The sequence below is a fragment of the Uloborus diversus genome, chromosome 1 (genome assembly GCF_026930045.1).
Source record: "Uloborus diversus isolate 005 chromosome 1, Udiv.v.3.1, whole genome shotgun sequence".
Lineage (NCBI taxonomy): Eukaryota > Metazoa > Arthropoda > Arachnida > Araneae > Uloboridae > Uloborus > Uloborus diversus.
Genome location: NC_072731.1, coordinates 265,506,273 through 265,533,472, shown reverse-complemented (window position 1 = coordinate 265,533,472; position 27,200 = coordinate 265,506,273). Strand labels below are relative to the sequence as shown.

Genomic DNA, 27,200 nt, shown 5'->3' with positions numbered 1-27,200 from the left:
TGTCAGCTTTAGTGAGGGGAACACAAATGTTTGGATTTCCCGTACGCAGTTCAACTTTTTTAAACCTTCCTGCAGCAGTAGGATGGTTGACTCGAACTCTTGTGACAATGTGATGGTCCAAAAATTAAAGTCCACTGAAATCAGTTTGCGATTTCTTTTCAAGCCTCCAGAGTGATTTCAGCAAGCTTAGCCTGAACTTGGCAATTCGTTTCACAAAGCTGCTCCTCCACCTTGGAGCCTTTTGTTTGAGGAATACTAGATCCTCAGGATTTGGATCTTGGAACTTTAAAATTTGCATAAGTTAGTTTCCAAGGTAGACTCTACGTAGACCTCTACAAAATTTCATTAAAATTGGGGATGACCCCATGGGAACAATTTAGAAAATTAGGTTAATAGAGGTGACATGACTCAGGGCTCTATAAAAGCTTTTTATTACATACTAGCTGCTTTGCCTGGTCCACCTTGAAAATAAAAATTGCGTCAAGTGACGTATATTCAACAATCAGGCTTAAATAAAAGAAAAAAAAAAACATCATTCATAATTTCCCTTCCAAACAATGACGACAGATATTAAAATACTTTTAAGAAATTAAATGGAAAAAGATGGATTTAAAAAGCGTAACCATGGAAACACAAAATAAAATAAGTTTAAGGAACTAAAATGCAAAAGAAAATGGTTAACAATTTGAAAGGACTTGAGACTTTTTGAACTTGATTTAAAAAGACTTGTAACTTTTTTTCCTTTCAAGATAGAAGCTCAATTTTTCGACCATAGGTCGAGATAGATCTGGAGTAAAAAAGGTCGCTTTTTCCATTGGTGTCAAAAAGAAAACTGTGGGACAGTTCCTTCACTTTTTACTGGTGTATTTAATGAAGAAAGTAGTGTCTAGATTTCAGCTAAGCCTAAAAAAAATTCGAGATAAAAACACAAAAAACTCACATCGCAGTTAAGTTAGAGCATTGGAAGAAGTTGCTTAGAAAGCGGAAAATTCTACCCTTTCCAATGATATGTAATATTAATAACTGCAAGTCATTTTTCACCCCCATATCTGGGAATTTATGTAAAAATTAGGCCTAAATTGGAACAAAAAAAGAACTAATCGTCGAATTGTTTTCGAATCGGTCTGCAAACCTTTCTGGTGCTGAAAGAAAGATACTGTGAGAATTTCAGACAAATTAACCAGGTAGTTCTCAAGTTTTGCTTGTTAAAACAAACAGATGCTTTTTGAAGACTTCATTTTATACAATGTAGAGATGAACTAATCACAGCAAATATTTCTTTATTTTGATTTATTACGTACTTAGAGTTCAGTACAGGTCCTTTAGGCCACCATATTGTCATGGTTAAAATTTAATTAAAATGCACTTCATTGATAACACATTTGAAGATAATTTAACATTTCAACATGCCTTAATATTTAAGAAACAATTTAGTTAAAACATTATTAAAACAGTTTCTTAATCTTAAGCAGAAATACATTTTAGTATGATAACTTCAAGGGAAAATGCATATGAAATCAAGAAAAAAAATGAATATAACTTAAGCTATATTAAATTACATATGAGATAAGAAGAAAAATTCATTTTTTCGAAGAAATTATTTTATATTTGAAAACTATCGTTTCCGGTTGAAACTTTTACAACAAACAAGGAAACAAATCGTGGGCTGAGTACTACAATTAGGTAACTGCAAATGTGGTGGAACAGAATGCTTCACTTTCGATGAAGATTTTTGTTTGAAAGCTATGAATACTTTTAACTGAATAAAATTCAGAAACAGCAGTTAAATTACATTTGAATCAAATCTTCATACTCTTCAAAAATCGAGGAAAGAAATTACTTTGTTAATTTTTCCTCGAAGCAGTACAAAAAAAAAAAAAAAAAAAAACTGAAGTGCAGTTGCCTAGTTGTAGCATTCACTCCACGAAATGATGCTGATGAACACATGGAGCCAATCCACGAAAAACGGTAATTTTCTCTCGCACATGACACTTCACATATTTCATAAAAGATAATAACTTAAAACGATGATGAACAAAATTTTGTTGCTTACGAAACTACAAACGTATGTGTGACTTCTTGAGCAAAAACTTTCTTCAAAAAAGGCGAGCTACAAGGCTAATAAATGGACTTTCTCACTTAGACTATGATTCCAGGCTTAGAAGGTTAAAAATGTACAGTCTTGAGCAAAGAAGAGACCGAGGGGACATGATTCAGTTGTTTAAATTTATTAAAATGAAAGATGTTATTTGGCTGAAGTTTAGCACTGAAAACAGGACAAGGGGTCATTGTTTTAAGCTATTTAAACCTCAGGCTAACATGGATGTTAGGAAAAATTATTATTATAGCAGGGTAGTGGAACCTTGGAACAGCTTACCGGAAGAGGTGGTCATGAGCAAGGGAGTAGATAGTTTTAAGAGGGAAATTGGTCTTCACTGGGGATTGTAAATGGACTAAGACCAGTCTAGCTGGGCCCAGAGCCTGTTGCTGGGCGTCACTTTTGTATTTGTATTTGAAATAAAGGAACCGTCACTTGAGGGACAAAATGACCATTTTCAATGGAATGGGCATATACATATTTTTCTTCAATGGTTTAAATAATTATTTCTGAACTAATAAGGTATGTCTCCTTTACGTTGGAACCATAGCTTTCAAAATCTACAATTTGTTTCGACATTGCTGTAATAATAGAGCGAAAATATGAGCTTATTCGTAAGCAAGTGACCAGAGGTTGACTTTGGATGTCCCGCACGTGACACATGTAAATAAATCTTATTTATAAATAACAAAATTGTTTAGTAAAAATATAATTGTGTCAGGAGTATCTTTATATCCAATGTAAAGATTAAAAAAAAATGCTTACCCCTGTTTCATTAAAATATTAAGGGATATGACGAAACGCTAACGAAATTTAAGTGTATTTTTGTCTTGCACGTGATGGTGGAATGGCCCCATGTCATCAGCAAGAAACACAAAACCAAACAAAAATATGTGTCTGGAAAGAATATTTTTCATTAGTTGCAAAGCTTCTTTTGCACAAAATGGATGGAATGGATCAGTGCACAACATTGGCAGTGCAATAGACGAAAATTGCATAGTATAATATCACTCACAAGATCAGTTGCTATACGAGCATGTAATCTCGAATGATCGAGACATGTTACCCCTACACCAATTTGAAGCATGAAACACTAAAGCAGAGGGAGAAAATAAAACGCTTTGAACTACCTTCATCTACCTCTGTCTATCTTTATACTGGGTGTTCCGTTTAAACAAACCTGCAAGACCTTTATTTTTGCAGCTGTTAGACCAGTGGCGTACCCAGGGGGTGGGCTGATAGGGCTACAGCCCCCCCCCCCGAAATTTTCAAAATTAATTACAAAAATTAGAATAAAGAACAAGTTTTTTTTTATGATGTATTTTTGAAATCTTACATTCGTATTGATATCAGAAAAGCGATACATGAACTTTTCTTAGTTACAGTTCATAAGTATCCCCCCCCCCCAGCTCAAAGACTTTCGAGCTCAGCCCCCCCCCCCCCCCCCGAACTGATTTGTCTGCGTACGCCGCTGTGTTAGACCTAGATGTATACTTTTAATTGCAAAAATGTTCAAAATCAGATGCAGAGTTGAGATAATGAAAATTTGAAGTGAAAATAAAAATGAGTCAAAAAATACAAAATTTAACTTTTTATACGGGCCCCTAGTTTATGTTTAGGGAAATAATCACCACTGAAAAATAATTCCAACACAAAAAGTTTGAAATTAGTACGACCAATATTCACCGAGATATGAAATGCAGCGTTTAGTGACTTACACCACTTTTCCCTCGCCGTCAATAACACCTTTTGGGGGAAAATATATTGGTTAACAAGTGTTTAAAATTACATGTGTGCATAGAGTGTGATTTTTCAAGTTGCGAGTATTTGAGGTTTTGTGATGTGTTTTTGCATATATCGGCATAGCATTGGCAAAAATGTTTGAATAGCAATGAAAAATATAAATACTTTGACAACCAGTTATTCTTCTAAAAGGGCGATAAGTTCCAATCTCATTTTATGTATGGTCCCTAAAAACTTTAAATTGGAATATCTCCTTGAGTTTTGGTCGCACGAATGCCAAGTTTTTTGTGTTAGTAATAGTTTTCAACGGAGATTATTTTGGAGGGGATTTTTTGACGTAGATTTAACTCTAAATATTAGTTAGGGGACCTAGGGCCCGTATAAAAAGCTAAATTTCGTATTTTTTGACTCATTTTTATTTTGGCTTCAAACTTTCAATACCTTAACTCTGCATCTGATTTTGAACACTTTTGCAATTAGAAGTATATATCCAGGACTAACGGTTGCGAAAATGAAGGTCTTGCAGGTTAAAACGGAACACCCTGTATATAACAAAAGTTAAAGCAACAATATGCAACGGTCAAAATATTTAACACACTTGAAATGTATTGAATCAAGATGAGTATAAATTCACAGGTGTGCAACTTCACCTTTCAAAAAGCAATGAAGACAGACTATGGAGGGAAAAAACATTAAAATTGTACAAGGTAAAGTGTTATTAAGGTTCACTTTCATTTGTGCAGAGACAAACAAGTTTAAAATCAATGTTATAAAAGCAAAACTAGAGCATGGACATGAATCCTATACACATGAATCCTTTCCAAATACAGAAGAAATTTTGAGCTCCTGGATGCCAAGCAATAGTTAGTGACAATTTCACTGGCTTCCTGCTGCTCAGAACAGGAGGCTCAAAAATCCTTCTGCATTAAAAATAAGATGCACACATTTGCAAGGGCGCCCATATGGGGGAAGGGGGGCAAGTGAGGGCTCAAGCCCGCATTTTGAAATTAGAACTTACTTGCTTTTAGTACATTTTTCTTTACAAAAATGTAAAAAAAAAAAAAAAAATTCTTCTTCAGCAGTCAATGAATAAGTTATTAAAAATGTCAAATTTTAGTAACTCTGATCTGTACTGAAATTGGTTTCTACGGGGACCTGCTAAACCATGGGAGAAAATATCTGAGTACCCCCCCCCCTTAAAATTTTGCATATGGGCGCCCTTGCACATTTGCAATACTTTATGCAAAGCGGTCTTGGGGAGCTTAGTGGTTAGGACGTCGGTCTAATACCCAAGGACATAGAAAGACCCATAGATTATATGGAGGACATATGCTCGTTGGAGCTGTGGGCTTTAAAGTTCCTTGTGCCAGCCACTGAGCAGCCCCAAAGCAGAATACTTTGTGATGCTCTGCAACGTAAAATCATAAGACCAAAATCATTCTGCAAGTATTTCAAGCATTGTACACGTAGAGACGTGACAGGGTTGTTAGAGTTTCAGCCAGTGGTGGTTTTAATCATGGATAAAACCGGTTAAAACCGGCTTGGATAAAATTAGTTTTGTCCAGTTTTGGCCATTGGGCGTGGATATAGGAAATAAAAGTTTAAAATCAAAATAAATGAGCATACAATTAAAAGAAACATCAATCCCATAATCAGTCATTACTCATTATTTAAGTAAACCAGTGGCGTAGCTAGACCCGACTTTCGGGGGGGGGGGGGGTTACTTCTTATATATATATATTGATATATATATATAAAATATATATATATATATATATATATATTGATATATATATATAAAATATATTGATATATATATATATATATATATATATATATATATATGTATGTATGTATGTATGTATAATCGCTTGGAATTTTTTCCTTTTCTTCCTTTTTTTTCTTTCTCTTCTCTCTTCTTTTTCTCTTTTTTTTTTGAGACTAACTTTTCGGGGGGGGGGGGGGGGGGGGGGGGGGTTTGTCCCCCCCCCCTTAGTTAAGCCCCTGAAGTAAACAGTTTCATTTTACACCCTATGCAAGTAATAAATGACAGAATCCAATGGGTTAGTCACCTCATAGGTTAACAATATGTTTCAAACAGTCTAAACAGCACAATATATACCTAAATGTTTCATAGTTTTATGCACACAAAATGAATTTCAAAACTAATCAAAGTAAACTTAAAACTAATTTTTTAATGCATGTAAAAACTAATTTTTTAATACATTGAAAACATGTTATAAGAATAACTATTAGTTTCCATAATAAAAGAGTGTCCTTTGTCTTCGATGTGAATAATTTTTAATGTTAAAGAAAAGTTGCATTTAATCAATAAATCAGTTTTAAAAATTATTCCAACTACAAACGCATATCCTATTTCTTTTCATCATGCAATAAAATGTGCAATATTATGCATGCAAACTGTATGTGTACACTGCCGTGCTAAGCGCAAAAGTGGTATCTGCAGCTGAGTTCAAAATGAGAAATTCCCGTTTAAAGTTGTGTGGTCACATGTATTTGATTCGGATGATTTTTTTTAGAATTTTTTAAAAAATACTTCTAATCAACAAATGGCCATAAAACATTGTATTTGTATAAAATATGTGACAAAGAACCATTTGGTGACAATAACTCAATTTTGACAAAAAGTGCAGATACCACTTTTGTGCTTAGCACGGCAGTACACATATTAGTGGGTTTTTATACAATACAGTTTTGGCCAGCTCTATGGTGGTTAAATCCAGTTTTGGCCGGTTTTAACCTGTTTTTGCCAGTGGCATGGATACAATGAGTTTTGTCCGGCCACAACTACAACCCTGAGACGTGACTTTTCCCATTAATTGTGATCCCAAAATCAAAACCCCCGTTTCATACAAGAGTATGAAAGGAAATTTTTTTTTATTTTTCAGAGGTTTCTCCCACATTTGAACAGAATTGTTCTGCAACTCAGGCATCTGTTCTGCGACGTATGTTGCAAGTTTAGTAGTATTCTGCTTTGGGGCTGAGCAGTTATCCTCTTTATCACCTGTAAAGGTGGTGATGCCAGCACTTGGTGGTTAAGCCAGTTATTGTTGATTTGTTTGTGGTAATAATGGTCACTTATTTTGTGTCTCTTAACAAATGGCATCTTTTCTGTGGCTTTGCCAAAGCAAGTGCTCCCACAGGTTAAATTAAAAAAATAAAAAAAAACCTTCACTTAAATGACATTGATTTTTGACTCATTTAAAATCTAGAGTGCTCGGGAAAAAGAGTATAAGTCAAAAATTGAGTAAAATCAGGTTATTTCATATTTATACTATATGGACCTTATCTTTCATTGCGGTTCAGATAGTAAATGTCAATTTGTTTTAATTCTTTGTGAAAGCAATATAGTATAAAGCAGGTAAGTCATTTTTGCTAAAGGGAAAAAGAGTATAAGTCGAACTGTACTGTTAAGAGCATTCATCAGTATTTTTGACTTATACTCTTTTGCCCGAGCACCCTAGAAATAGTACATACATAAATCCAAAACAGTAATAAATGTGTAATAACATACAAATATTAGATAGCTTTAAAAAAAACTTCAGCTAAAATTTTTTTTGATAGAACTGAATGAGCATTATATGCTCACATTCTTTTGTTAATAAATAAATAATTAAATAAACAAAAAAAAAAAAAAATGCAGCATTAATTTTATTGCTCTGGTTTAGACTGCAAGCAACAGCTAAATCATGATTCTTCTGCACTTTGTGCATGAGCACCCCCAGTTTTTTTAAAACCCGGCACCACTATATAGTTTGCCATAAAAATGTTGCAAGTATCTTAGCCAAGAAAAAAGGAAAGTAAAACAAATGTACATTTATGCACATGTTTTTTTTTTTCATTTAAATACCAAAAAAAAAAACTTTAATTTGAAAATAGCATTTGCATCAATAACAATAAGTCTTAACCATACACTAAATAAGTAATCTTTTTTTTTTCTTCAAATCAATGACGAAAGGACTCAAACATTTTTCTTCTTTAGGCAATTGAAAAATACATTTCAAATGGCATTTATGATAATGTGTTCTGTAGCACAGGATACCAAAAAAAAGTTCTCAGCAACCTACAAAAGCAAGTTATGTAAGTTTTAAAAAATTGCCTCTAAAGATCAATTAAAAAAAAAAAAAAACCCCTTAAATTCTTGGTTTCATTTCTTCACAACAAGTTCTGCAACTATAATCGAGCATATACAGATGACAGCACAAAAAGTCAGATTTTAGAACTAGAAATTAAATTTCTAGGGAAAATCTACAAAAAAAGAAATTATAGAATTAATTTTAAATACTCATAAACTTAACAAAACGAGAACTTTGCAGTTTATCACAAACAACAAGTGAAAGTTTGTTGGCGAACTAAAAGACATAATGAATGTATAGTACCATATGATTCACATATTACACAAAAAAAAAAAAAAAAAAAGATGACATTTATTTTAATGAACTGTATGAGTTGAACGTTTTTCCAGAAAGGATGATAAAAGCACAGGTGGCAGCAGAAAGGTGGGCTTTTTATTTTTCACTCTAGTCCAACGGGAGCCACTTCTGTTGTAGCCTAGAATTAATAATTTACTTTAATTATAATATTATACAGAAAATTTAACTGAACACAAATATGCAGACATAAATTAATCAAAAATTTCATCATCTTGATTCACATTTTAAAGGCAATTTAAGCATTATAAAGACTCATGTTGGAATATTCTTTTTTAAGTAACGATCGAGTAATTTTCAAGGAAACAGTCATAAAAGTGTCTATATTTTTTAGTTAAGAAAATTACATAAAAATAAATGTACGAAAAACATGTGCATTCAATTTTCAACATTTTTTAGATTGAAATTTTAATTTTTTAAAAAATTTTATGAAAAGCCAACAAGCAAGCCCAAGCAAGCAGCTAAAATTTAAGAAATATTTCTTTTAAATATTAAAAAAGGATTTTATTAACTTTTTGTGTAATATAAGTAAAGATTAGTAAATTTTTCTTGTGTGGTAAATTTCAAAGCATGAGATTTAGAGGCCAACGTTACAATCTGGACACAAAATCCGAATTTCCTTCACTGTATCTCTGCACTTACATTTAAAATGGACTAGTGCTGCCATCTAGTGTATAAAGAGAGAAATAAAATGTATTACGGGGGCAAAATAAATGAATTGGTTTTAATAGTTTCGTCGCGTTAATATTGCACACCCCAGCACGGCATTTTCATGGGAGAGAGGGAAGGGGTTAAAAATATAGCTGTTAATAAGCCACAAATATTGGGCATGGCAGAAACATCACTCACATTTGAAATGTGAATAATAAAATAATAAAAGCCTACCAAAAAATGTTTTATCCTCTAAAATAATAATGTTTACCATTTATGTTACATACCCTCAATTTTGAAAATAAAATCATCCAAAGGACTACCTTCATATCTGAAGAATTTGAGAAGCCTCTCCCACAATCTCTGTATCACTTTCTTGAACACAATTTAGGTGATATTGCTGCGATTTCTTCACAAATAACCACTTTAACTTATTGTAAAACAGTAGACCCTCGTTTTACGCGGGTTTATTTTATGCGGTTTCGATTATACGAGGTTTAAGATTTGACACCTTTATTTTATTTTATGCGGATGAGTTTCAGTTGCACATGGATGGGGCAATACAAACAAATAAAATTTTCCCCTCTTTCGTAATCCAAACTTCTAAAGATTGCAGATTACGTGTAATCAACTGCATTTTGGCGCGCTAACAATCAAGCTTGGGCCATTGGAGACATTTCATGCAATTAGTTCCAGAGCTCTTTCCAGAATTAAAGTTATTGAGCAAATACTGGTATTAGTAACTTTTTCAGATTTGAGGAAAAACCACAGTTCAAAAATATTTCTTTGCTGTATAATTTAGTCGTCTTGATAATATAAAATTGAAAAAATAAATATATATATATTTTTTTTGACTGAACAAAATGAAGTACCATTGGAACTTGGAAAGTAACACACAGAAAGATAAAACTTGCACATGAACTTTTTTAAAGCTTAATTTCAAGTTTGAGACTTGCTTATAAAATAAAACACACAAGTGTTAAAGATAACAATGGAAAGGTAATCATCTGAAAAGAAACATTCAATGCAAGAAAATAAGCCATACTAATGTAGGTCTAAGGGGGAAATAGTTCAGATAACTTAGCTTTTTCAAAATGAACAAATTGAAACTTTGGTTTGAAAATTATAGTACATAAAGAAAGCTCAGTTTAATTTCAATAAAATTTGCATTGAAATATTATTTTTCATTTTCGGCAATGAAGTTCTTGGTTGTTTTCAGGGTTCGCCGATATATATCATAATATATATAATGACATATATCCGATATTTATTTTGAAAATATGATGATATTTTGATATTTATATTTTCAACTACAGTATTTGTAATATAAAAAATATATTAATCACAGTAATATTGTTCATTTATAATTAAAAATAGCCAAAAAGTTATGTACTAGATTTTTATGATGCATAATACATCATTAGTATAACAAAGTGATATATTCCATTTTTATTTGTATTTTATATTCATAAAGTTATAAGTAATGTAACAATTTTAATTCTGATTAAAAGTGCTTAATTTAATATTAAACATTGCTCACAAAAAAATGTCTTATGACTGTGCACTGAGTAAAGCATATTATTTATTTCTGAATCATATAACTAAAAGTAGCTAATAGAAGAAAAATGAGTAAAACAGTTAATTCTAAATGAACTCCGTTAAAATTCATAGAAATGTAAAATGAATATTAGATATAAATAACCAAAGAATCATTAATTTTTGGTCTACATATTGTAATTATAATATAAGAAAATAAAGAGTGACTTGAGGATGTATTTACTATTTCGAAGACTTAAGTTTGTGCCAATTGAAAATATCGGACATATATATATATCAAAATATCCGATATTTTTGAAAATATCACGATATTTTCAAACCCTGGTTATTTTACAACACTTCACTTCATTTTTTGCATAAATTCCTTTTTAAACAGAAGTATCAACAACTTTTATGCTTACTTAATGAGGACAAATCCATGTATTGGCTGAGGGCGTGGACCATAAGCCTCTCGTAGCTGTTCGGAATTGAGCAGTGGTAAATCGAATCTGGACGGTTAACGAAGAAAGTCACCAACTCTTGCTCCAGGTGTATTAACACCCCCTGGAATAGAAATAATAAACAGTTACAAGATACTTATTGAAGCATTTAGCAAAGCGAAAACTAACTTCGAATTGGCAATCTGCACTTTCTCCACAGATTTATAAAATGACAGATATTTTTTCTGCAAAAGTCTAGTAGTATTCGCAAAAATCTAGTAACAATCAGGGCCGGATTTAGGGGAGGGCAGGCAAGGCAACTGCCCTGGGGCCTCCACAACATAGGGGCCCCCCACAGTAAAATTTTAGAAAATATCCTAACTTTCACGCGTCGAAAATATCGGATATATACATATATATCAAAATATTCGGATATATATCAAAGTATCAGATATTTTCGAAAATATGATGATCTTTTTGAACCCTGATCTGGGGCCTCCACACTTCGAAATTCGGCCCTGGGAACAATTACATTTATAGTGTTTTTGTTGTGACTAAAATCAATAAAACATGTCATATCATTTGAGTAAAAAACATTTTACCCTATTAAAATATGATATTTATATAACTCCCACTAAGAAATAAAGTACAGTCCCACCATTTTATAATAAAGCAGTATATAGTAAATATGTAGTTATAACATGCCAGATTCAATACATCATGTTTTTAGAAGAAAACTTCATTATAAACTGAGGCGTGGGGAAGGAGGGAGGAAGAATTGATTAGTTTAATATTTTTACTTTCCTTTTACAAAAAAGGAAGTATTGTTTTTGGGAAAAAAATTTCACTCAAAAATCGACCTTAATTTCCATTTTGCTCACCCCTGAATGACTTTTTTTTTTCGACTCGACCACACGTACATATGTACCTAAGAACATATAGACATGTGAAATATTCATTTTGACGATTCCCAAGTTAATTAAAACAAGTTTTCTTATGACGTCTGTATGCACATACGCATGTGTGTATGTATGTTGCATAACTCAAGAACGGTATGTTCTAAAAAGTTGAAATTTGGTTCATAGACTCTTAGTGGGGTCTAGTTGTGCACCTCCCCTTTTGGATGCATTCGGGTGTTTCTAAAAGGGTCTTTTCCTTCTTTTTGGAGAGAAATCATTGTTAATTTTGATGTAAACTCAAGTGGTGTTATAAGTTGGCGGACACTTGGCGATATATCGCCAGTCTTTTGGTTGCCAAGTTTTGTAATTTCGTGATTTTCTTAAAAATCTGATTTCAATTTGGCCACTGTTGGTGATATTTAGTGAGTAAACCATTGAATCACAATTAAATTGCCAGTAATGAGGAAATGACATTAAATTGGAGTAAAAGGAAGTCATGTGATGCACACATCAGCTCGTTTATAAATATATTTTAAGGGAGAATCTCCCCACTCCAAAGTCATTCCTTATTACAACTGTTTATGTTATAGAAACTTTCATCTCTCTAGTTCTTTAGAAGGAATAAAACAGTTAAAATAATGCTCATTTCCCCTCCGAATACAAAATCATTGCTATAAAAGGACCAAAAAGTGAAATACATAGAGATAGGGAGGGGGGGGGGATTAGAAAATAGTGAGATTGGGTATTCAGACTCAAGAGGTCATTTTACATTAAATTGGCAAGAAGATGTTCGGTGGCAATTTTTATGCCATGTAGTACAGTAAAACCTGTAAAGTTGACCAGGGGCGGATTTACAGTCTATTTAAGGGGATGGTTGTTGAGAACCGTAAAAGCCATTCCCCCCCCCCCAACCCGTCATGTAGAGGGGCAAGGAGTCAAATGCCCTCCCCTCTTATCCTGTCTTTTATATATTAATCCCCTCTAACGAATTTTCACACCCTTGTAGTGTCAAATCGCCCCTTTGGGGGCGATCCCCACCAGAGTTTGAAACAACTGTTCTAAATAGCATATTTTATCATACCAGTATAGTGTAGTCCTGGAAGAAAAAGGTTGAAAAGCACATATAGAAATATAAAAATTATCAAAATTCGAAAAAGGGGGAAGAGGCGAGTTTAGATTCAAATTAAAAAGTGGGTAAAGCTGTCCATCCTCGACTACACTAACTTTTTAAAATTAATTGAAAGCAAATTTGAGGAATGTACTTGATTAAAATTAGTAGCGATTGCTAGAAATTCTTTCAATTCTATATCATTGGTTTCAGAAAATGATGGCCACAGAGGGGGCGGTCGCCCCCCCCCCCCCCCGCCCCCCTAGTAAATCCGCCACTGAAGTTGACCTCCCTTGTAAGTTTGATCACCTGTCTATCTTGACCACCAATATGCACTAAATTTGGCTGTGAATCATACAACAAACCCTTTATAAGTCGACCACCTGTCTAAGTTGACCACTAAAGTGCTGCACCGCAAGTGGTCAACTTACACAGGTTTCACTGTACAATATTCTGCAAAACTTTTTTCAATGCTCAACATTTCCCCTTAATTTTTGAGAAAATTCAATTATTCAACAAGAGGTATAACCATAAATGTAACATTTCATAGGAGAAAACAAGTTTTAAAATAATTATTCTGAAATGAGATCAAGTTGAGATTGAATATAAAGTATTTAAAAGATGTTTTCTAATGTTTTACACACACAGGTATATATATTTATACACATAGACAGTTTGTTTTGGTTAATAAGTAACGACAAAAACCCATGAATCTGTTTGTATTAGCTGTTATTCGTAACAACCGTGAAAAAGTGATACTGTGTGGATACAGGCCCGTGTCCAGGATTTCATAAAGCGAGGGGTTTTTGCAGGCCTGTCACTTCAAAATATTTTGTTTTGAAGGGGAGGGGCAAAGCGTTTGATTGATACATTTTATCTGAAAAAACAACAAAATATGTACAAAAATGCTTAAATTCATCATGTTTGCAGGGATGTGCCAGTTGCGACAAACTGCTCCAAAAGACTGCTAAATGAACTTTTCTGCTCCAAAATCGGACAAACTTGCGCCAAAAGTGCGATTTTGCATTTAATGTTGCAGTTCCTTCAGCATATTTGGCAGTTTTTTTCAAATTATCATCAAGTTTAGGCATTTGGAGCTTGTTTTTGCGATTTTTTTTATGTAGCCCTGATTTTTTGCGTATTTTAAAATCCGCGATTGCATCTGCTTTCGAAAAATTCAATCGTTTTAATTTATTATGTGATCGTTTCCTTTGAGTTGAAAAATTTTGCATTGACCATTATTTTCAACCATTCTTATCTTTTGTTTTCAGAAGAAGAGGACTTGTAAGTTCGTCTTCTTGCCACGCCCACTCAAAAATGTCAAATCTAGTTGCATCCGAATTCATCTAAGTAAATGCCATGTGTAAAAATTAATATTGTTCACCAGTTTTTAATCTTGGGTTTCTTAAGATTTTAGGACAGAAAATTGATCCCTAATTTTGGTTGGAGACACATAAGATAGCAAAAATCGGGGAATTCTAATGCTCTGGCGATAAAAGACATTTAAAGTTTCTGAGACTCAAACATTACTTTCCATATCCTGAGCCTGCCTCAAAATTTTTATTTTTATTTTTTCACATGTATTTTAAAATTCCTTTTCTTATGACATCATTTCTCAAAAGCATTTTTTTCATTGTAATTTCATTATTAATTTTGTGAGTAAATATCAAATAGTTAAAAATTAAAGGTTTTAATGGTTTCCTTTTGCTTGATCTTCAGATTTGTTAATCAAATAGCTCAGTATGTACTAATATATGACTATGTGTATAAGGTCAAATGTTAGTAAATAACTTACAGGTACCGAAAAAAAAAAAAGATTAATAAATAGCTCTTTAAAATTCACTTGTAATTTGTTGAGGTAAAGTTTTTAATTTTAACTATTCTTTTTTGCTTTTTTTTTTAGCCTTTTTGAATATGTTTTTGAGTTTTATGTATATATATCTTGTGTCTTTTATATATATGTATGAACTACATAAAAGCAAACAAAATTTAAAAATAGATATCAAACACCAAAACTTAAATGTGAACAAAAGCAGTGATGTATTAAGCAAAGTAAATATGTGAACTTAATTTAAATCAGTGTAAGAAAAAAGTAGAGCAGGACATGGCTTGTTTTTTGTGAAAAATATTAGACAAAAAAGAAAATAAATAAATATAAAATAAAATAAAAATAAACAAATAAATGTAATTAAGAGAGCTTCAATTAGTAGTTGGAGTACTGGAGTTACGGTTTTTTGCATCCTTAATCTCCTTTTTTATCATTTTATCATGTCACACATGTTTGTGCGTGAAATATACATAGTTGCTACAAATTGATGAAAAATTTAACTTTTCGCTGCTGCAAGCTGCTCCAGATTTGCAATTTTACTGCTCCAGGCTGCTCCAAATTCACCGTTTTACTTCTCCAAACTCACCATTTTCCTGCTCCCAAGATTGCTCTAAAAGCGAGTTTGGGACGGCACATCCCTGTATTTGTAAAATCCAGGGAGAGGGGTAGCAATTGACCCTCCTAATCTCCCAAATGACGGGCCTGCTTTTGGCTTCAATTATTTTCATTCTTAGTTGCATTGTCAGGAAAACACACTTCAGTGTGCAAATAATTCTTCACTGTTTAAGGTCACATTGAGGGGCTTAGCAGTTTGGAGGGGAGGGGGAATGGTTCAAATTCACAGAAGATTAGGTTTTAAGTAATATACTACCCATTCTATTAATGTATTTTACACACAGCAGAACCTCGTTTAGCCAGCGTCTGTTTATCCGGATCAAATTTGTAGAAAAAATATATTTACGTAAATAATCATTTAAAACTATGATTTCAAGAACAGAAGTTTAAATGCGCCTAATACTCGGTTTCATTTCATTAAGCATACTACTCCTGCAAAGGATGTACAATAAAGTATAGTACTAATTTAGCAAACAATATGATATACTTTGGATGTCAGCCCAATACTATTGCAGCTGAATTATTATTGATGAAGTAATTGAGAAAAAATGGTATGATATAGTTTTGTTCGAAAGCATTGTTTTTTGGTGCAATAAAAGATAAGTCTGCATATTTAAGAATATTATTGATTGTTATCAGGATTTTCGTTTATTAGGATTGCCTTTGGTCCTATCTAGTTCGGATAATTGAGGTTGTATTGTACATGTAAGGATCGTTATGAACCTCACCTCCCAGAAGGAAATTTCTGGTTGGGCAAGAAAACCTCAGTATTTATCCATTTTACTGCTCGTTTGGATTCAAACCTATTATCTGTTTACAGTGCAATATATTGCAACAAGTACTGAGAAAATTTCACAAACTCTTTTATAACATATGTTTTCAGGTTTTAATATTGTAAGATAATGCTTAGCAAACTAAATAGGAAGAGTTTCGATGCAGATGTAAATTACATTAACAAACGCAATTACTATGCATCTACAGAGCGGCAACAGATATCGCTTTTTGTGAAACGGCCCAGATCAAAACCCCTTATGAGAAGCAATATTAAACAAAGTATTGATAGCCCATTCAACTGTTCCTCCATCTCTGTTTTTCCAAAATATGATTTTAGTTGATTAAGAGAAGACAGTGTCGTAAGTTACCAGGCAACTTCAAAGAGAAAGCTTTTAAAAAAAGTTCTGTATACAAATTTGAACGTTAAAGCTAATTTTAAGTCAAATATGCACAATTCTTCATTTATTATTTTATTTTTTCTCCAATGGGAGGGGTTTAACCCCTAAAACCCTCCCCTTGGACACGGCTCTGTGTGGATAAATAAGAAAATGCTTACCATATATTAAAAAAAAAAAAAAAAACTACAACAATTTATACTCGATAACAAACATGATGCTATCTCATTATTAGTACACGCAGAAAAACTTAATTACTTAAAAACTGAAAAAGGAAGAGGATAGTCAGTAATTGTGGGACAGGTTGTAATCCACAATGAAAAATAAGAGTTTTTTTTTTTTTTTCAAGAAATTGAAATGTCTTCAGGTAAAAAAGTGTATGGGTTTTATTCTACATGCAAAACACTTAACATTTTCTTCTCCATATACATTGAGCCTTCTACAAAACCACGAATACTTTCTTTAAAAAGGAAAATTAGTTTTCAATCATGAATATTTTCAGGGAAGAGGTCAGGCATTTTTGTTCACCTCAGTAGAAATTTTAAGTTTTATGTGCGATCTATGTTTGAAATGTTTACAGTAATTAAATAGAACAAAACTGAAGGAACAAAATGCTTGTTTTAGCAGTGATTTCATATTAACTGTGAAACTGTATCTAGAAAACTATTTACACCATAAACTACTTAAAACATACCATAGGAATATGTTTCTTTTTCAACATGTTACGGAGGTCACCATCAATTTTATGAAAACATTCAGCAGCTGTATAAGCAGGATGATCTAAATCAAAGCGAAAATATGCTTAATAAAACATGAAATATACAAGAATGTATTCATAGCTGGCTTGGACACAAAATTGTTTATGACGCAAGTACACCGAAAATGCACAGAAAATTAAAAAGAAAAAATGTAAAATCAAGAATATAATATATATCAAACATTTTTGCACAATAACAAATATTAAAAACAAAACTCCGTTAATGAGAAAACTTTAAATTTCAGGTTTAAATTATTTTAAACAACCAACCCCTACAAAGTAATTTTGTATAAAGGGTCGTGGAACATATGTGTCTCCAGAATCGAAAAAATACACATGCATTTTATTTGGAAAATATTACAAGAGACTTTGGTTTAAAATATACTGCACATTCATACTGTTATGCTTCTACTTTTATTCAAGATTTTTTTTTTTTTTTTTTGATAATAATGTCACTTATTATCAAATTTTTCGAAGTTGAAAAATAAATTATTCTAAATAAATTTCTTAGATCCACTCTTTGGAAATTGTACTGGAGGGAACATTTACATATTGGAGAGGATTCTGCACTCAAAACGCTAAAATTTAAACTTTGAATTGCAGCCCCTGAACATTCAGATCATTGTTGACAGTAACGGCAGCAAGAAACATAAAAATTAAATAGCAAAGAAATATCAAAATACCTTGATGTGAAAAACACTTTCCCAAATGCTGATAAGTTGGTAATAATAAAAGAAAACATTACATCCCTATAGCTACACTTTAATAAAATAAATTTTGTTTTATTGGTACGTTGAAAAATATTTTGAACTACAGTGACCGCTGCTTACTAAAATCACATACGTTCTCAGGACATTTCATTTTATTGAGCGGCTGATTTTATAAACCGGCATACGTACATTAAAAAAAAAGAAATGTTTTGAAGTTTAAATACTTTAAAAAACGAAATGAATTACGTCATTTGTTTTTGTTTCAAGTATTTCAAAATACAGTTGTTATTTTAACTAAACATGAGGGTTTTTTTTTTTTTTTTCAAACAAGGGTCTCAAAATATTGGCATATTGCAGTTTGGTTAACACGACTGGAGAGTAAAGATTCAATATCGTTTGAGAATTTACTAAATGTTTTGTAACGTACAACATTACAGTCGACGCTCATTATAACGACCACACATTATAACGACCAGTGGTAAAAGTCCCAACTTTGTTCCTATAAACTCTATGTTAATTTGCTTTCGTTATAACGACCGTTCTGTATTGTCTAATCCAATACAGCGACCTAATCAGCGGACGCTATTTCTTGTGTTCTTTCCAATAAAACAAATTTGTAGCATAAAATGACATTGCTTATTGTTTACAAACATCTGCCTGAAGTTTCCAATGTCAAATCCAACTTTAAGAGGGGGTGACTACCGTTCACCACAGCTAGCACAGAAAAAATAGTGGGAAGAAAAATCGAGAAATTTCCAGATTCCTAAGAAAAGGGAGTTGACAGATGTATTGGTAGTTTGGTGTTTAAATCTAGTGGTCTTAAAGGTTTGGGGTTCTCGAGGGACTTTTAAATGTTTCTTTGGAAAGCAAGAGAAACACACTTTTATCACCTATATCTGAAACAGAAAATAATGTTTTGCAAAAATCATGTCTGCTAAAAAGGCAGACCTCTGTTTCGAGTTTTATCTTCAGAAATTGTTGTGGTAGTAGTAGCAGATTTGAAAGTGTGTAACATTTTCCTCCCTATATTTTCTACTTTAAAACTTGTTTAATATTGTCATAATATTTTGCACACGACTTTTCCAAAAATTCCTATGATACAAAAAATTTGGGCATTTACTTGGGCGTGCATGATGACGGTGTACATTTTTTAAATTTATACCTCTTATAACGACCACTCGTTATAAAGGCCTTTTTCTCTAGGACGGAGATGGTCGTTATATCGAGCGTCGACTGTATAATTTTTTCTTTGCTCTGAAGAGCATCGTATATCGTCAAGCGCTTTTCTCACATCCATTGAAGAGGCAACTTTGGTGCTGAAATTTCCTCATATTTTGAGACCAATTCCTTCACTTCTTGGAGCTTCTTTATCAACTTTTTGCGTACGATGCCCAAAACTTTGACTTTATAAAACGGCTGTTAAAGGATGGCTTTAACATGTTTTGGTATTGCAATTATTATGTTCTTCCAGATTTGATTTTAAAAAGCGGCTGATTTTATAATCCAGTGATTTTATTAGTGGCGGGTACTGTACAAAATTTTGCTCTTACCAAGTCGCTTGTCACTATTTTCATCCATAACTTGCTCGGAATCGTCAATATTTTCTGTTCCAATGTGCTTCTGAAACCAATCTTCATTGTTTTTGGTGCAATTTATAAATTCATTCCATAACTGTTGTTGAAGCAAACACAATTAAACATGTATAAATAATTAAGTATGCATATTACACATATTTACAGAAATGAAAATTGACTAAATAGTACCTCTATGTTGTCTCTGTAAATGAACATTTGGGAAAACACTGAAACATTTTGAGGAATAAAGTCTTGAATGGAAAGCTCTTGTACTTCTTCGGGATCAGCCAAAGATAACAGGTAATTGGCTACATTAAGAATTATAGAATGCAATAAATATTTTAAAAAACAGTACTAAATAAATAGCGCAATGCTTTTCAGTTTCAGATAAAACAATATTATGAAAAAAGGTAAAAGTCACAAAAAAAAAAAAAAAACTTAAATATATAATGGATTTTAAGAAGTAACTCTATTTACTTAGAAATAAGTCACATAATCTGACTTCTTGGTTGGAAATTTAATTTTCATTGACACCACGGCTCGCTGGCTGACATTTGGGATTTGAAGAAAAATTAATGTTTGTTTTGTTTTCATGATAATCTTGTCCACAAATGAATAGAAAATATGATGTGTGATAGTATAGTTTAGTACTTGGGTCATAAAGGGCACCAAATCACAAAAAACAAAAGTTAGCCAGAAGGTGAATTAAAACGTTTTTCTTTTCAGATGGTTTGTATTATGAAATTGCAATTTGTGGTCTCATTCAATGACAAATTGTCTGTCAAAATCTTAGTGCTTAAAACCTCTGAATTGAGCTTTAAAAGTTGAGGACAATCAACAGGGGTGATTGCGACTCCATAAAAAAATAACATTACGTGTATGTACACATTATTTATATACATTATTATTTGCTGGGGCTAAAACTCGAAGTTTTAATTGGACTTAATACGTCCATGTGCATGGAGGGAAGTAAATTCTTTTAATTTTTCATTTTTTAAAATTTTTCAAAGAATATTTAATTTTCCTTCACTGTATCTGAATCCTTAAAAATTAATTATTCATTTACTAAAAGTGCATAAAGATTTCAGAATTAAATAAGTTTGGGGCAAAAGGGACAGCATGTATTATGATCACTGTGCAATAGGGCTGGGCGATATCCGAATTTTAATACCACGATATATTGCTCTCCAAATATCGAAATTTTCGATATATATAGGTCGTTAAATTCATTTAATGGGGGAGGGGGGACTGCAAAGCCTATTACATAAGCATCTGCAACAGAGAAAAACCATCTTGGTGAATAAATATTTTAGCAATTTATTCTAATATAGCTACAGCAAGGATTTCCGTGTGTTTGTGTCGGGGGGGGGGGGGGGGGATCATGAGGCAGATTATACCACAGAAACTTTAGGAGAAATGAATTTAGAAGAATTTAAGTCTTTTAATTAGTGAGTGGCAATTTTTGAGGAAAAAGGGGCTTGGTAAAATTGAGGGGTGCCATCGCAGTTGGGGGGGGGGATGGGCACTCCTAGTTACATCATCTGCATATTAAGATATGCAACAGAGAAATGCTATTAGACATCTTGAAAAGAAAATATTAAGGGGGAAAATATCAAGTAACCCTCCTTCCTCCTCTTATCTAGCCTGTATACCATCTCCAAAACCGGCTGTTCTTCAACAATTACCATAGAGATTGTAAAATATGACGGTAGCTTAAGCTTTATACCAAACAAAATGTCTTCAATTTGGACTTTCGGCTTTTCATTAAACATCAACCTAAATTTTACAAAAGTGGGGTTTTCTGAAAATATAGGAGATCCGGTATTTTCGAAGAGGAAGATACCGGAAATCAAGATGAAAAAACCGGAAATCCGGTAAAATACCGGAACACAATCACCCCTGAATCAAGATTGAAAAACATGAATATTTTCAAACAATAATATTCCACAAAAGGTTTGATTCATTTGACTAGATAAAGAGAAAGAAATCATGCACATGGTCATTTATGCATTTAGCTGGCATACAAGTTTGGGTATTTTTAAACAATGCATTCTCCTCTGTAATCAGCATATTGAAAAAAACTTTTTTAAACATTGTAAGTTTTATGTAACAATATAAATTCTTAAGACTTTCCCCACAAGAAACTTTTTCATGTCATTTCTCTGATAATAGCTCTAAAGTAGACTAATATAATATGGAGATGAGAACTCAGAAAGTTATCAAGGATGAGTGCATCAACATAATTTTGTCAAAACTACACAAAAGCAATTTTTCTGCCCTAATGGAAAAACAAGCTTTCTTCAGATGTTGAGGAACTTAAATCATTTCAGAAAGACCTTTTCAAAGCCAAAATGAACTTTTGTAAATGGGCACTTAGTAGGCAGGACATCATGGTACCTAACACAGAGAAACAATAACTGACCCAGCGATCAAAACAGAGCTTCATCAGTCATCTCCACTCAAGGGCGGATACAAGGGAGGGGCGATGGGGGCGATCGCCCCCTCCTTGAGCCGAGAAACTAGTACTTTCTTCAAGTATATTTTCGACATTAAAGTTTCAAAAACGCAATTTTACATAATATTCGATGGTGTTAGAGGAAAGGGAAGCTATTACCCGGAATTCTTCCGGATTCGAAGTTTTGAAAACGCAATCGTAGCCCATCTCTTATTACTCTGGAGATAAGGACTAGAACTTTCAATAGGATTTTTTTTGAAATTGAAGTTCTAAAATCTCAATTTTAGACGATCTTAGATGGTAATTAGGGATAGGTTCAAAGGCTCACCCTGGATATGTTTTGAAAGAAACACAACTATAGGACGCCTTTTTTTACATAAGGGTAAGCGATGGGGTTCAGTACACTCCTTCGAAAGTTTAAAGAGATTAAAGTTCCAAAAAGTGAACAGTAAAAAAAAAATCGCCCCCTCCTTGAACATTTTCTGGATCTGCCCTTGTCTCCACTTCCACAATTTTGATATGAGACTGAAAGGGAAAATCGTATTTAGGTCCACCAAATTTAACAAGAACGTGTGTTATGGCATCGGTCATTCTAGGCTCCTCATTACCTTTTTACTTTCTTCTATATCTAATATATAGAAGAAAGTATTGGATTCGTGCAAATTTTCGAATTTCGAATTTTGACGGATTCGAACGTTTTGAGGTGTGCTGAGTCCATTTCGACTATTTTTGGAAAATATCTGTCTGTCTGTGTGTGTGTGTGTATGTATGTATGTGTGTATGTATGTATGTGTGTGTGTATGTATGTGTGTCACGTCTGTGTGTGACCAGTTTTTTGTGGCCGCTCTACAGCAAAAACTACCGCATGAAATCGAACGAAATTTGGTACACATATGTGCCCGTATGTGAACTTGTGCCCATTGGTTTTTGGCGCGAATTCCTCCAAGGGGGGTGGAGCAATGGGACGTTTTTTGAGTTACGCGTGCTTGCTATTCCTCAGGAAGTAACTGGCGGAATCAAACGAAATTTGGTCCATATGTTGCCATTAACAGGAACAGGCGCTGATTCAATTTTGGTGTCAATAACCCAAAAGGGGGTTGAGCTATAGAACGTTTTTCGTCGTCAATTGTGACTGCTGTATCTCAAGAAAAAAAAAGCAGAATGAAAGAAAAATTTATCGGCAAGTAGCCCTTAGTGGGTATAAGAGCTGATTTTTTTTTGGTGTCAACAGCTAAAAAGGGGGTAGCGCAATCACAAGTTCTTTTTTTTCCATTGTGAGTGTCCTATCTCAAGAAGTAATGCTACGTTCTGGTTGAAATTTGGAATATATGTGAATCCATATGTAAACAGGTTTTGGTTCAATTTTGACACCAACCGCTCCAAGAGGTGTTGATTTTTTTTTTTTTTTTGCGAATAAAAAATAGCTTTATTAATGCAACAATAAGAAAGATAAATCGTAATAGATTGTCGTCTGCGTACTTCTCGTGATTTTAATTGCATGGAAATGATCGGAAATATTATCTCAATGATTTAAAATTTTTAACTGTTGCCATCTTATGTTTGTTAACAAATAAAATATTTGTAATTCATTCAAGCAAGGCTTTTAAAATAACTTTCAATTTTCGCTCTTTGCTTTGCTTTTGTTATAATTCAGACATTGGGATGGTCGTCAAGTTTTTGCATGTGTAATTTCGTTTTTGTTGGGAATATTGCTTCCTCGTCAAGCATGGGAAGGGATCAGAAAAAATACAGAAAAATATAGAAGAAAGTTTCGTGATGGCCACAACATACTAGTTTACTATTAAGTCCATGAAAATAGCGTAGCTCTAGGAATCCAAAAAAATTAGACCATATAAAAAAATTACACACCAAAATATAGCTTTAACTTGTTTGTTATGGTCTTTACAACCAAGAGTGATATAAAGTGCACACATCACACAAGGTTGTCAAATTTTGCTATCTTAAGAACTGGTTCAGAGCACGATAAATGTTTAGCTGTTTTAAAATTAATTTAAATAATCTCTTAGTTTAAAGTTTGTAAAAATATGATGCATACATTCTGAATCTCCCATATTAACTACTTTTAAAATAAAGTGCTTTAAGTGAAAAATTACCATAAAGATTTAATTTAATCATCAAGTTACCACATTGTTTTTTGCTGTCACTAAAAGAGACTATACTGCACAACAACGAAGTACATAGCACTCTTGCAATCCCTTCGGAGCGCGGGGGGGGGGGGGGGGGGAGGGGACACAAGAGGTACGAGGGCCTAGGCTCTGAAAAAAAATACCACTATATATGAATTTTAAAAAAAAATCTTATGGGAAGGGGCATACAGTGAAACCTGTGTAAGTTGACCACTTGCGGTGCAGTACTTTGGTGGTCAACTTAGACAGGTGGTCAACTTATAAAGGGGGTAATGATTTTTTTTTTTTTTTGTCATTTCTTGCACCATGTATTCATTTTTTGACTGATTGACACTTACTCTTTCCGTTCAACTCACTTTCATTGCTTAACATTACTTTGAAACAATAATTTAAAATGCTATTCAAATATTTTAGGAGGTTATTTTCTCAGAATGACATATATTGTAAATTTAAAATTTCAGTAAATTGATCAAAAAAAATCATTGTTTATAAAAAGTTATTTGATATTAATAGTTTCTAAAAATTCATAGCTAATCAAAAATAACTAATTTTTCGCTTTTTTTTCTCATATACATTTAATACATTTATAACCATGATGATCTACTTTTCAACAAAATAACTCCTTATTGAAATTTGGTGCACTTATTAGATACTAGTTTTGGAAATTCCATATGTGTCAGCTAATTTTCTCTGGATTTCTCCCTTTCAATTAATTTTAATATCTGGAAAAAAATACTTTGAACTCAAAATAGAACAACAAAAGAAAAACAATTTTTTAGAATATAAGGGTTCTTAGTAGTTTTTCAATGTGGGGGTTAAACTTACAAGGAGGTTTAGTTATGCTGCTGTTTTATTTAGTTGGTAAAATGCTGGTCTGACATCAAAAATATTCTTGGAAAGATATAAGAAAAATAATAAAAAAATAAAATAATTTGCTAAATTAAGTTTTAAAAAATAAACCAAGTGGTCAACTTACAAAGGGTTTTTTTACAATACTCCAAACCAAATTTGGGGTACATTAGTGGTCAAGATAGACAGGTGGTCAAGATAGAAAGGTGGTCAAGTTACAGAGGTTTTCCTTCATTATACAAGATAGGACTAATTCCGTTCCTGACAAAAGCGGTCAACATAGACAGGTGGTCAACTTACAAAGGTGCTGAACTTTACAGGTTTTACTGTACTTATAAATCTCGCAGGGGTGCTGTACACCAAAATCTATATACACTACTGCTGTACTAGGAGTGATTCAATGTCAAAAGTCAACCCTTCCCTCCTCTAACTTATCAATGTTTTCTCCTGAAACAATTTATAAAAAAAGTGAATTACTGATCCAATTATTAGTTGATTGAATTTCAAGGGTGAATTTTTAGGGCAAACTCAAAAAGAAAAATCTATTTTGAAACTTCTGGATTGCATTGCAAATTGGATAAAATTCAGTTCTCTAGAAAACTCAGCTTGCTCCTGCCTTATTTAAAATTAGTTAGGTAACAATTAAAAAATGTGATTTATTTCAGAAAATACTTACAATTATCACCTCTTTTCTTCTTCTTGCCACTTTTTCCGCTGGTGTTGCTGACGTCTCCGACAGCAAGCAATTTTGTTGAACGATGCTTTATTTTACGTGGACGTCTCACTTCAGGCTCTTGATTCTGTACATTATTTTCAATCCTAGAAATTATTTGAGGATGTTTCTTCAAAAATTTCATTAAGGTTTAAAAAAAAGCTTAAAAAACATGAGTCTTTTGCCATTTCTATAAACTAAAAAACATTAAAAATGAATATAGCACTCTAAAAAAGCAATGATGAATGAAAGCAAAGTTAATAAAGTAACAAGAACTAACATTAAATAAAAAACTTAAAAAGTGCCTGACCTCAAGGGCTGCATCTCATATTGAAATGAATGTAGTGCACCAAAACAAACATAAAATTTAAATAAACTTGCTAAAACCAGCTGCATAGTTATGCCTCTTAATACAGCGCTATAATAGCCAGGGGTAAGGAGCCACAAGATCAGCAGATTAAAAAAAAAAAAAAAAAATACTATCTTTTGAAATTTACCCACATAAAAAAAAAGGAGGAACAAAATTACTTTCTCTGATATTGTATTGTTGCATTTAGGGTCACAGAACTGGTGACAACTTTTTTTTTTTTTTTAAGGATAACATTCCCTAGATATTTTAAATTAAGCTTGAGAAAATCAGGTTACCGTTTTGTATCAGGACTTCCATGTTTAATAAAATTTATTTCTTTAAAAATTCAACCTTTTTTTGCTCATTAGCTTTTCACTCAGATGTTTTAATTTCACACATGATTATTATTATAAGATACAGGATCAACTTCATAAATTAAAAAAAAAAAGACCAAAGGATAAAAAAATCTACAACACAGCTATAAATTTTCACCTTAGAGTACCATCCAATAAATTAAAAATATCAATTATATGTATGATATATTTGTATAAAACCATCCTAAAAGTAAATTATAGCAAAAATGATAATGATCTTTCACTAACTTGGAAATAGTAATGTCAATGCACTAAACTTTAAATTAGCAAGAAATGTGAGCAAATGCAAGATTAAAAAAGCTAAAAGGAAGGATTAGCTTCAAAACAGAGATTCAGCAATCGACTGCATTATTTCCAACGTAATTTTATTATTAAGAGGAAATGTTGTAGAAAACAGTCTGAAGCATTTAGTATTACAATTCAGAACAAAATAGGAAATTAGAGGGACTCGATCAAAAGACATTTTGAAAGCTGTGTCATCACTAAAATACCAGATGTTATTGAAATACGTCAGAAAATATGTAAGTTTTATGTTTCATAAAATAACTTACTCATTTAACACATCTTCAATAGAATCGGAATAGGACTCTGAAATATTAGACTTTCTGATCACTCCCATATTAAAACTTCGACATTAAAAACAGTAAAATTCTGATAGAGCAAAGAAATTGCTGCGTAAACACAATCAAATATCAGTTTGACGTATTGTGGAGTACAGTGTAGCACGAGCCACTG

At 32.6% G+C, this 27,200-nt stretch overlaps 1 protein-coding gene across 1 annotated transcript; it reads right to left on the bottom strand.

Annotated features, from left to right (window-relative positions):
* Positions 1-8,277: 8,277 nt before the first annotated feature.
* LOC129227428 (R3H domain-containing protein 4-like) lies at positions 8,278-27,200 on the bottom strand. Its single transcript, XM_054861989.1, has 7 exons — positions 27,017-27,200; positions 25,707-25,849; positions 19,769-19,887; positions 19,556-19,676; positions 17,233-17,318; positions 10,902-11,043; positions 8,278-8,413 (listed from the first exon to the last, which is right to left on the bottom strand). The coding sequence occupies exons 1-7, from the start codon at positions 27,082-27,084 to the stop codon at positions 8,295-8,297; spliced, it is 798 nt and encodes a 265-aa protein (XP_054717964.1). The 5' UTR covers positions 27,085-27,200; the 3' UTR covers positions 8,278-8,294.

Coding starts and splice junctions, on each gene's coding strand:
- LOC129227428 (XM_054861989.1), bottom strand. CDS start 27,084: ATGGGAGTGATCAGAAAGTCTAATATTTCAGAGTCCTATTCCGATTCT. Junction 19,888..25,706: donor GAAGAAAAGAGGTGATAATT/GTAAGTATTTTC, acceptor TTCTTAATGTAG/CCAATTACCTGTTATCTTTG. Junction 17,319..19,555: donor AAATAGTGACAAGCGACTTG/GTAAGAGCAAAA, acceptor GCTTTGATTTAG/ATCATCCTGCTTATACAGCT.